The sequence below is a fragment of the Arvicanthis niloticus genome, chromosome X, assembly GCF_011762505.2.
Source record: "Arvicanthis niloticus isolate mArvNil1 chromosome X, mArvNil1.pat.X, whole genome shotgun sequence".
Classification (NCBI taxonomy): domain Eukaryota; kingdom Metazoa; phylum Chordata; class Mammalia; order Rodentia; family Muridae; genus Arvicanthis; species Arvicanthis niloticus.
Window position 1 is genome coordinate 101,645,648 of NC_047679.1, and position 11,660 is coordinate 101,657,307.

The window sequence follows — 11,660 nt, forward strand, 5'->3', positions numbered from 1 at the left end:
GTACTGAAGAGATTGGAGAGAGGTACAGAGAGGGTCAGGAAGATTGAATAAAATATGTAGCAATGGAAGATGAGAAACTGGGGGTAGCCACTGGAGGGTCCCAAATGTCAGGAAAGAAAGCTCCCTGGATCAAACCTGATGACTTTAGCTGAGATTCCCAACAGAGGAGAGATACAACCAGTAGAGACCACCTCTGTAGATAGACATGGGACCCAGTTAAGGGATGGGGCCAAACACCCATCTCAAAGTTTTTAACCCAGAAATGTTCTTGTCCAAAGGAAATACAAGGGGACAAAAAAATGAAGCAGAGACTGAAGGAAGGGCCATCCAGGGACCACCCCACTTGGGGATCCATCTTGTCTGCCTAAGTTGGGGCTGGAACTGCCACCCACACCTCATTTCATATCGTTGCATAGCCTGAAACCATGCTGCAGCCCTAGACAGTGACATATAGGAAGACCCTGGGTTTTCCCTGTTACCCTGCGAAATAAAAACTTCAGGGGATTTTTGTGATTAGTTCAGGTTTCTCACCCTCCTGTGTTCTGCCTGTCAGGGGATTGCTCGAGCCCATTCCCAACCTTGTAGAAACTGGTGTTCCTTCTTACCCAAGTCTTCCCTTCCTCCAACTCCCCCCCCCCCCCCCGCCACCAACTCCCACTACACCATCAGAGGACTGAGAGTGACATACATATTTTTCTCATGTGATTGATTTTATTATCAGCATCATACAACTTTATGTGGCAAAGTTTGCCATTGGCAGCCTGACCGTGTCCCAGCTCCTAGACCCATTCACTGATGTTTCATAGGTCTTTGGACCCAGTTGGGGCCTAGGAGCTGGCCAGGTAGTCATCACGGTCCTGGGGTGCTTTCAGGGGAAGGTGGATCTTCTGAAGCCAGAGCGAGCTGAAGCTGGAGCTGGAGCCTGAGTTGCAGCTGGAGCCCGAACTGGAGCCTGAGTTGCAGCTGGAACCCCGAACTGGAGCAGGAGCTGGAGCCGAAGCTGAAGCCGCCGGAGGTGGAGGTGGAGGTGGAGCTGCAGTTAGAGCTGGAGCTGAAGCCGGAGCTGGAGCCAGGGCCAGAGCAGGCGCCATTGCTCTAAGTTCTTCATGAATTCTTGTTCTGACAAATTCCTTCGACTTTGCCCCAGTTGACAGTCGAAGACTTGTCTTCTTCTTCTCCATGATCTGAAACAATTAGATACTAAATTCACAAGGGCACTGGTTTTGAAGAAAGGATGTAGATTCTCGAAAAGGGACAGAGGTAGATGAGGAATTTAGAGCAGGTCTGAGAAAATCTTAGGGAAAGGGATGGCCTCAGAAGGGGGACAATGTGCGTACTGGGACCTCTTACCTTTGAACTGGTTCTGCGATGACCAGAGGTACCCCGTTTCTTGTTGGAATACTTAGACCTCCTGTGTTGCGATGTTTTATGTTTATTTTGCCTGGATCTCCTGGCAGCAGCAACAGGCTTAAGGGCTTTCTTAGCATGCGAGCCGTTTTGTGCTCTTCCACCAACTGGCCCCAGAGCTCTGAGCTCCCTGCTTACCTACCTGTCAGAACAATGGTGGACCACACCCTCTGCCTTATTTGGTCAGCAACGTTCTCCCTAGCCAATGGCAGCTAAGCAGTGGCTGTGACCTCACAAAGCCCTACCTCTGACACCTTTGAGGGCATGTAACCTATGCCAGGTATGTTTTGAAGGCAGATATACTTTCTATCTGTCTTAATTAGTATTATTATTTATGTGATGGAACACCATGACCAAAAGCAACCTGGAAAAAAGGGTATTTCAGCATATACTTCCAGTCTGTCACTAAGGAAGTCAGAGCAAGAACTTAAACAGGGCAGCAACTTTGAGGCAGGAATTGATGAAGAGACCATGGAAGGGTTCTGCTTACTGGATTGTTCCCCTAGTCCTTGCTCAGTTTGCTTTAAAAAAAAAAAAGAAAAGAAAGAATCCAGGATTACCAGACCAGTAGTGACCCCACCAGCAATGTGTCCATCCACATGGACTGTTTCTCCATCATTAATCAGTAATTAAGAAAATGCCCCACAGGTGTATCTACAGCCCGATCCTATGGAGGCATGCACTTAAGGATCCCTCCTCTCAGACGACTTTAGCTATGTCAAGATTACATAAACCTATCCAGAACAATTGACCCTTTGTCAAGTTGTTACTCAAACATATCACCATTAAGCCACAACCTTTTCTTTATCATTCATCCCACAGATCTCACATTAAAAACATAAATAACTTTAAAAAGTCCCACAGTATTTAAAATTTGAATATATTAAAAGTACAGTCCCTTTCAGATATCCAATCTCTGGATATCTGAAGAGTAGAATTGGAATCAATTCAAAATCTTTTTAAAGTCAAAATTTCTCAACTGTGTCCTGTAAAAATCAAAATTGTTAAATACTCTCTTAGTTTAAGAAGAAAGAACCAGGTATGGTTACAATCAGATCAAAGCAAAAGCAAACTCCCAGCAGTGTAAATAATGCAAAGCCCATTGTCTGGAAGTCTCTCATGATCTTCTGTGTTTCTCCAAGGGTTGAGATCACTCCTGACTCTACCTTCTGAAGCATGCACAGCTTGTCTTCTAGACTCTTCCTAGCTCCACTCCTCTGCACTTGCTGTTCTTGGTGGTCATCCTATGGTACTGGCATCTCCAATACACTTGGGCTGTTAACGTCAAAAGGCTTGATGATGTAATTCTTTAATTGATTAAGTATTTGAAGTAAATCTGCCATGGTAGCAAGATACCTAGTATGTGGTTAAATAATGTGATTTGGCCAAGGTTCAGGAAGATTTCTTTCTATAAAATGAAAGCATTAACATACACAAAGTTAATCTATAAAATAACCTCATAAAATACAATGTTTCATATAATTATCATAAAGTAAATTTTCATGAGACTAATATGTCATACCTGGAAAATCTTCAAGACACTCAGATCTTCATATAGTCTAGTTTCACTTGTAAAATCACTAACCATATTTCTGTTTTTAGATGTTAATGATAAGAATTTTCATATAATTTTCCTGTTTCTCTCCTTTCATATTTTATTTTCCATGGAACATTTGTTTTATCAAAATAACATGATTTGCATAGAAATTTAGATAGCAAATCACTGTTTCTTTATGCCCAAAGCCTCAAAAATCAATGTAAATATATAAAATTCATGACATAAATAGAAATGTATCTTTTGTAAATCTCGCATACCCCCTTTATGTGTGTGTGTGCACATGTGTAAGGATATCACTAATTTCCATATATATAGACTCAAAGAAGCCATGATGTAGTCATGATGTAAAACTGTCTACCAATTTTACTAACAACTATTTTATTATATGCTATTTGAATATATTACTTTTGATTAAACAGATTGAGGTGATTTATAATTTAAAAAATATTGGCATATGTTAGTGTTTCTTTCTGGTAATACACATTTTTACAACCTAATTAAATCTACCAGTATTTATGTCCATATTTTGTGTGACTAATGGAGTGTTGGATCATTCAATCCTTCAATAATATTAAAACCATTATAAGTTTCCTTCAATAATTTCTATCAAACTCTATGTAAAATCTATTCTCCCTTTCTGTAGGTTGCTGATTTGTCCTATTAACTGCCTTTTGACTTACAGAATCTTTACAGTTTCATGAGGTCCCATTTACCAATTGTTGATCTTAGAGTTTGAACCACTTGTCCAGACCCCTGGGAGTTCCTAGACATTGAGCCACCAACCAGGCAGCATACAGGAGCTCATCCATGGTCAGCAACACATATATATATCTCAGAGGACTGCCTTGTGGGGCCTTAGTGGGAGAGGATGCACTGAGTCCTTGAGAGACTTGAGGCCCTCAAGAAAAGGGAAGGCCTTGTGGTGGGGGTGCATCCTCTCAGGGACAGGGAGAGGAAGAATGGGTTGAGGAACTGTGGGAGCATGAACCAAAGAGGGAGGCAAAGGATGAATTAAAAATTAGTTAGTTAATTAATTAATTAAAAAATAATGAAAAATAAAAATGTCTATTTCTTCTGTTATATGAAAAGTCATTGGATCACACTAAATGGTTAGGTTATAGAATATTTGAATTACATAGGTCAATTACATTTTTTTTTAAATCTTTCCAGTGAACTTTAAAATACTATTTAGTCATTCAGTTTCTTGTTAAGTGTTTTGCATATTGTAATATTTTAATATGATTTATGAGTAGTGGCTTTAATTCTTTAAATCATACATAAATAATAAAGCTGAAATTTAGAAATACTAAACCTTACATGGATAGCTGGTTTTCAAAACATCAGAAATCCTTAGAATTGACATGACAAACATTTCAGTATTAATGTTCATTTTCATTAGAGACCTGTCTGCTCCGGACAGCTTCCTATGTTAAATTCTAAGAAGAAATTGAGCATCCTTGGAGTTACTCCAGTTGTGGTGAGACAGCCACTAGGCAAGAATTGCCACTTTCCTTCTACAGACAATTACTGTCCAGAAAAGGATACACTTGCAGAATAGTCGACTGATTATATCTGCCTAGACAGAGTAATCAGCCCTTAATAATTCTGCAGCACTAAGGTCTGTCAGATGATCCTGGGCCAGAAGGCAGAAGAACAGATGCTCCAACGTTTTGAAGTAGAGCGAGTGTCCAGGTGTTCAGAGGTCTCTATAAATTGGCTAAGTTTTAGAAGCTATGCTTTGTGCTTCCCACAATTATAGTCAACTCAGTCATTCTGGATTTCTGATGGGGTTGAAAACATATAGCTATTTACTTTGAGAGAAAAGATCTGAGTGTATGGTCATCAGCTGACATTCATCCTAAAGCCAAGGAAAAAGCCAGGGTTCAGAACTAAGTGTTTTAGTTAGGATAGATGACAGAGGTGCTGGTTAGTCAACAAAAGGATGGACTGGGTATTAGGACTATCTTGTACCTCACTGGTACAAATAGGCATAATTATGCTCTAATTGTATTTTGAGAGAAAAGTTTCCTTTTAACAGGAAGGGTGATGTGTAGGAGGAGCTAAGGTGGGAGGAGTACTGAGAGGAAGAAAAGGAGTAAGAAGAGGAGAAGAAGAAGGAGAGGAGAAGCTAGGTGATGAAAGAGAGATAGAGGGGGGAGACAGGGAAGCAGATGTTCATGTATCTCCACCAGTCAAAGATAGTTGATATATCTAGGTTGGGTAGTGGGTTACACCTCTGATTGAACAATACAAACTTATAAAGCCTATGATTAACATTTCTTAAAAAAATGTATAAATGCAAAATGAAAAGGGGGCATGGGATAGGGGTTTTCTAAGGGGGGGGAATGGGGAAACAGGATGGTATCTGAAGTGTAAATGAAAGATCTAATAAAAAAATAAATAAATTAAAAAAAAAGAAATGGTGTGCAGCATCAATGCATACTTACACTAATTAAATAAAAAAAATACTAATCAGTTCATCTAAGTAAATATTGCCAATTTATGGTGAGTTCAGTATTCCTGTTGAATCTGACTCTGGATTTTGTTTCCTTCACTTCACCACAAGTTCTTTGTCCCTGTCTACCTAGTACAAGGTATGATTGATAATTTCTTCAAATTATCTGAAGTTAAAGTATAAAATTTAAATTTTTTTCTAATTTCATAGATTGTAAATTTCTGTTTACAGCTAGAGACCAGAAGGATCAACTGTAATCAGTTTAGAAAAGTTCTTATTTGCTTTTGCTGTGGGAAGTGGAGTCAAATCAGCTCTTCCAAGAAAGTTGAAGCCATACAATAATGCTTAATTAGTATTTTTTTCTTGTATGCCTCACAAATGTAAGTAAAAATATCTAGACTTGATTGCTTTCTTGGAATTAATCAAGGATGTGAGATTTGTTGAGAGTTCTTTCCTCTCTACGCTGGTTTTCTCACACTCTTCTCTTACATCTTTAAAATTATTTTTCGCTAGGCTTTCAAGAATTACTGAAGGATGACATCAGAAGCATGGCAAGACTAGATAATTAAGAAGAAGATTTTCAACTCTAACTTACTGTGAGAGACAAATATTATTCTTGGGAGTAGTCAATGCTTTAGCCAAATTGTCAGTAATTCTTGATCTTGTGCAAAAGTGGGGCAAAGAAGAGAACTCAAAGCACTTATGTGTTAGGAGTAAAGTCTCCTTAATGTAAAGGCTCAAAGTTGGATGGTAGTATTGAGCGGTTAAATTTGTATTAGTAGTAAATATTAATAACAGTAGTAACTTCAAAGATGGAGAAAATGAGAAGAGAAATTGTTTGGGATACAATGGAAATGAACAATAAAACCTTATTTCCTAGAGTTTATTCTAATTATGGTTGGTATTTTGTGATGAGAGACTGTCAACAGACAGAATAAGCAAATGTTCGGTTGGTCCTGCAGATGATAAAAATAACAACAAAAATCAACAGTATACAGTAAATTATTTATTTAGAAACAAAATTTATTTTCAAATCCATAGATTTGGTGCTACACAAATGCAGTTATTTTCCTAGAGAAAAATAAAGTGAAATCTGTGATCACAGCTACCTTTCTACCTATCTGTATCCAAATTTGGTCCTCTAGTGCCCATTCATGTCACAATATTAGCCAGAGTTAAACCATCTTCTGCTGTCTACATTTGCTAATTACAGGAGTCTGGGTATTACACACTATTATTCAATATTGACTTCGTCAGTAACTTCATGAGATTTTACTCTAATGTTTATATGTATATATGTATGTACATATGTAAGTATGTACATATGTAGATATATCCAGGTTTTTTACAACCCTTTTTACCTCTAGATTGTCATGTTAATGTTTAAACATACATAGTTATCATTTGAACAATTGTAGTGGTCTCGGAAGTAATATCATTAATTTATTTATATCACATCACATTACTTATAGTAGTCACTACTAATTTTCAACTTAGAATATTTTCCTCTTATGATTAAAATTATTTGAATATATGTTATCATTATAAAGTTTTCTACTGTCTTCAAGATTTGCTATAGTCTACATACCTTATCTTTTGATCAAAACTAAAGTCAGTATATGATGCTCCCACATACTCTACTACAGCCATATGGGAAAAAATCACTATTATTATAGCAAGTACTCTGTATTTTGGTATTCATCCTAATTGACTAGTATGTTTATTCCTCAACATGCTGGTTGTATCTCTTTGTTCACCCAAGTATACAGCATCTTGTATATTTTCCCACACTCTGACTAACTAATATTTTTATGAAGGACAATTTTTTCAAAGCACCTGCAACATTTTACTGTTGAAACCAATTATATTTTTGTTCACCCAAGTATACGGCATCTTGTATATTTTCCCACAGACTCTGACTAACTAATATTTTTATGAAGGACAATTTTTTCAAGGCACATGCAACATTTTACTGTCAAAACCAATTATATTGTGGCCTGAAGAGATGGTTCAGTGGCTAAGAGCACTGGTTCCTTTTCAAGAAGAGAGAGATTTGATCCTAAGAGCCATTTTAGTTCACAACTGATAAAAACTTCTGTTGTAAGGAATCAGATGCTTTCTTCTGGTCTCTGTAGGCACCAGGGACATACATGCAAGTAAAATACCAATACACATAAAAGAATAAATAAATAAATAAATAAATAAATAAATAAATAAATAAATAAAATTTGCTTCTTTGCTTCTATAGTTATTTGATTTACTTCTGTCCTCTACACTTTTATTTTATTTCCTCCAATTTAGAGTGTAATTCTATGATTCTGCTTCACCACTTTATCCCAGTATTTAGGTGAGAACCTTAAGGAAAAAACATCATCAATTCATATATTTTTCTTGCCTACCATGGTAAAACTTGGAGAATGAGAAAGAGGAAGCAGAAGGCCAAGCAAAACAACTTTCATCAAATTTGTCCCAGGTCCCAGATTCTTTTTCCTCCTATATGAAGACTCTGTTCTACACACAAGATTCCAGCAATTGTCTACTCCTCTCAGATCCTGATTTTTAGGTAATATGTGCTAAGAAAGTGGAATGGAATTGTCCTAAGAAAACATGACCAATACTTGCTTTTTCAAAATTTATTTATTTGTGTGTTTATTTATGGATTGATGTCTATATGCAGGTGAGGGCAGGCACAAGATAAGATGAGAGCCTGTGATTGGGCAGTGGAAAATGAAGACTGGAGGAGACTTTTAAGACAGGAGAGGACCCAGAAGAGAAGGAAGGAAGATGGAGGAAGAGAAAGAGGATCCAGATTCTGCATGGCTTTAAATAGCCACAGGTAGCTATGAATAGCTTATAAGGGATGGACATTTTTATCTTATCTAGATGGGCAATTTATAACAATAACAATTGGCTCTGAGTTCATTGTGTGGGCATTTTGTGGGGTGAGAATTTACTGATATAAATCTGACTTATAAATTCCAAGCCTCTAGAGTTTTGATTGTACTGGGTTACTGGGATTTGGGCCACTGACCACAGTGGGTGGATGGCTGGCAATGTGAGCACAATCCACAGCAAGAGAACCATGAGATGGCCAGTTGCTGCTTGGGACTAGCCATCGAGGCAGCTGGGTCTCTGGGGCCTGAGGGTAGCCTGCGATAGCGTGGGATGGTGCATTTCTTTAATGTTTCCCACAATAGGTATTTATTTATTCTTTTAAAAAATTTTAGAGTTCAGTAGTCATCCCCATCCCTGTCCACCCTCCAAAATTCTTCATCTCATTCCTTTTTCCCCCTCTCCAAGAGGACTTCCCCTACCACCACCAGACCTCCTTTGAGTCTGGGGCCTCAAGTCTCTCTAGGTTTAGATGCTTCTTCTCTCCTTGAGGCCAGATCAGGTAGTCCTCTGATGTATATGTCTTTGGGGCCTCATATCAGCTGGTGTATGCTGCCTGGTTTGTGGCTCAGTGTCTGAGAGATCTCAGGAGTCCAGGTTAGTTGAGACTGTTAGTCTTCCTATGGGGTAGCCCTCCTCCTCTGCTTCTTCCAGCCTTTCCCTAATTCAACCACGGGAGTCCCAGGATTTTGTTCATTGGTGAGTCTAAGTATCTGCATCTGGCTCTTTCAGCTGCTTGTAGGGCCTCCCAGAGGATTCATGCTAGGCTCCTGTCTGTGGGCATACCATAGCATCAGTAATAGTCAGGCCTTGGAGCCTCCCCTTGAGCCGGATCCCAGTTTGGACCAGTCACTGGACCTCCTTTCCCTCAGTCTCTTTTCCGGTTTCTTGTTTGTTTTTTTTTTTGTTTGTTTGTTTATGTTTTTTTGCATCAACAAATTTAATTTATTATTCTGGTTGTAAAAGAACAGTTCCCACATGATTGGTGAAACAGAATATATAGCATATTTAAGGATCTAATCCCAGGTCATTAAGAAGCAGGAGAAAAGGAACCAGAAGTAACATCAGTCTCCAGGCTGTATTTGTGGTAAACAACAGGTCTTGAGCTCAATCATGCAGTTTTTCTTTGCTAGTCCAGCAACACCAGTCTTAGAAGGAAGAAGTCCGTGGGTGTGGCCTTTTACATTTTAGGACTTACCTGTGTGCTGGCCCTGGGGATTAGAGTTCCTGCCAGACTTCTGATTCTGAGTGGAATCACTAGCATCAGCTTTATCCAGTCCAAGATGACAGAGTTTCATATCCCAGCACTTGACTTTCTTACCAGGCCGATCCTTCCACTTCTAGGCTATATAGCCTTCTACCAAGAGTAACCCAGAGCATTCCTCATCTTCATAACTCATGATGACATAGTTCTCATTAACATTAAGTGGAGGGCAGAGGCACCTAGAGGTGGTGTAAAGGTTGACAGAATCCATTGAAAGGTTTACCAGTGACGCATTTAGAATTTCCTTCACCTCCACAACCGTGGTCACTTCATGACATTTCATCTTTACCTTTTTAACTTTAGCCCAGAAGACAGCCCCCTCTGTTTTCTTTTTCTTTCTTTCTTTCCTTCCTTCCTTCTTTCTTTTCCTTTCTCCTCGTTTTTTTTTTTTTTTTTCAATACCTTTTCTCCATTTTTGTTCCTGCAGTTCATTTTGTTTTGGGTTTTTTTGGTTGTTTTTTTTGTTTTGTTTTTTTCTTTCCTTTTATTAGATATTTTCTTTATTTGCATTTCAAATGTTATTCTTTTTCCAGATTTCCCTTCTGCAAAACCCTTATCCCATCTCCTTTGCCCTGCTTCTATGAGGGCATCCACTCCCTCCTCCTTGCCCTGGCATTCCCTTACACTGGGGCAACAAGCCTTCACTAGGTTCTCTCCAAGAACCTCTCCTCCCATTGATGCCAGACAAAGCCATCCTCTGCTCCATATGTGACTGGAGCCATGGGTCCCTTCCTATCTACTCTTTGGTTGGTGGTTTAGTCCCTGGGAGCTGGGTGTGGGGTTCTGTTTGGTGGATACTGTTGTTCTTCCTATGGGGTTGCAGACCCCTTCAGCTCTTTCAGTCCTTTCTCTAACTCCCCCATTGGGGACCCAGTACTCAGTCCAAAGGTTGACTGCAAGCATCTGCCTCTGTATTTGTTAGGCTCTGGCAAAGCCTCTCAGGAGACAGCTATATCAGGCTCCTCTCAGGAAGCGCTTATTGGCATCTTCAACAGTGTCTGGGTTTGGTGAATGTGTATGTGATAAATCCCAAGGTGAGGCAGTCTCTGCATGGCCTTTCCTTCAGTCTCTGTTCCACACAGTCTCAGTATCTCCTCCCCTGGGTATTTTGTTCCCCCTTCTAAGAAGGACTGAGGCATCCACACTTTGGCTTTCCTTCTTCTTCAACTTCATGTTGTCTGTGAATTGTATCTTGGATATTTCGAGCTTTGGGGCTAATATCCACTTATCATTGAGTTCATATCATGATGTGTTCTTTTGTGATTGGGTTACCTCACTCGGGATGATATTTTCCAGTTTCATCCATTTGCATAAGAATTTCATGAATTTATTGTTTTTAATAGCTGAGTAATACCCCATTGTGTAAGTGTACCACATTTTCTGTATCCATTCCTCTGTTGAAGGACATCTGTGTTCTTTTCAGCTTCTGGTTATTATAAATAAGGCTGCTATGAACATAGTGGAGCATGTGTCCTTGTTATATGTTAGAGCATCTTCTAGGTATATGCCTAGGAGTGGTATAGTTGGGTCCTCAGGCAATGTCATGTCCAATTTTCTGAGGAACCTCCAGACTGATTTCCAGAGTGGTTGCATCAGCTTGCAATCCCACCAGCAATGGAGGAGTATTCCTCTTATTTTTATACTTTATGTGGTGCTGAGCATTGAACATGTGGCCTTGTGGGAGCTGTTTAATAACTCTAGATAGTTTCTATTTATTACCCTTTATTATGCGACACAGCCCAAGTAAGTTGCCTATATTGGCCTTGAACTTGAGTCATAGCCCAAGCTGACCTTGAGCTCCAGATACTCTTTGAACAGGACCCTAGAATTACCCCTCCTCCAAGGAGCTTCAAATACAGGTTTGTACAACCAGATTGAGCTCTAATCTATTTTTATAACATATTTATTTATCTCTTATTCGTCTTACGCAATTTAAGTATGAACACAATGTAAGAAACAGCAAGTCTAAACCACAGATGCAGCTGAGAGTAGAGATATGTTTCTGTGAAGCAAAATTTCAAATGTCTAAGAAGAGTTCCTGGCAATGAACAAACACCCTGGTAAATGTTACTGGTAAAAATTAT

General features: G+C 39.1%; 1 protein-coding gene across 1 annotated transcript; it reads right to left on the reverse strand.

Moving 5' to 3' along the window:
• Positions 1 to 761: 761 nt before the first annotated feature.
• LOC117694165 (uncharacterized) lies at positions 762 to 1,523 on the reverse strand. Its single transcript, XM_034484990.2, has 2 exons — positions 1,351 to 1,523; positions 762 to 1,184 (listed from the first exon to the last, which is right to left on the reverse strand). Exon 2 carries the CDS (start codon positions 1,179 to 1,181, stop codon positions 828 to 830), a length of 354 nt encoding a protein of 117 aa, XP_034340881.1. The 5' UTR covers positions 1,182 to 1,184; positions 1,351 to 1,523; the 3' UTR covers positions 762 to 827.
• Positions 1,524 to 11,660: the final 10,137 nt, after the last annotated feature.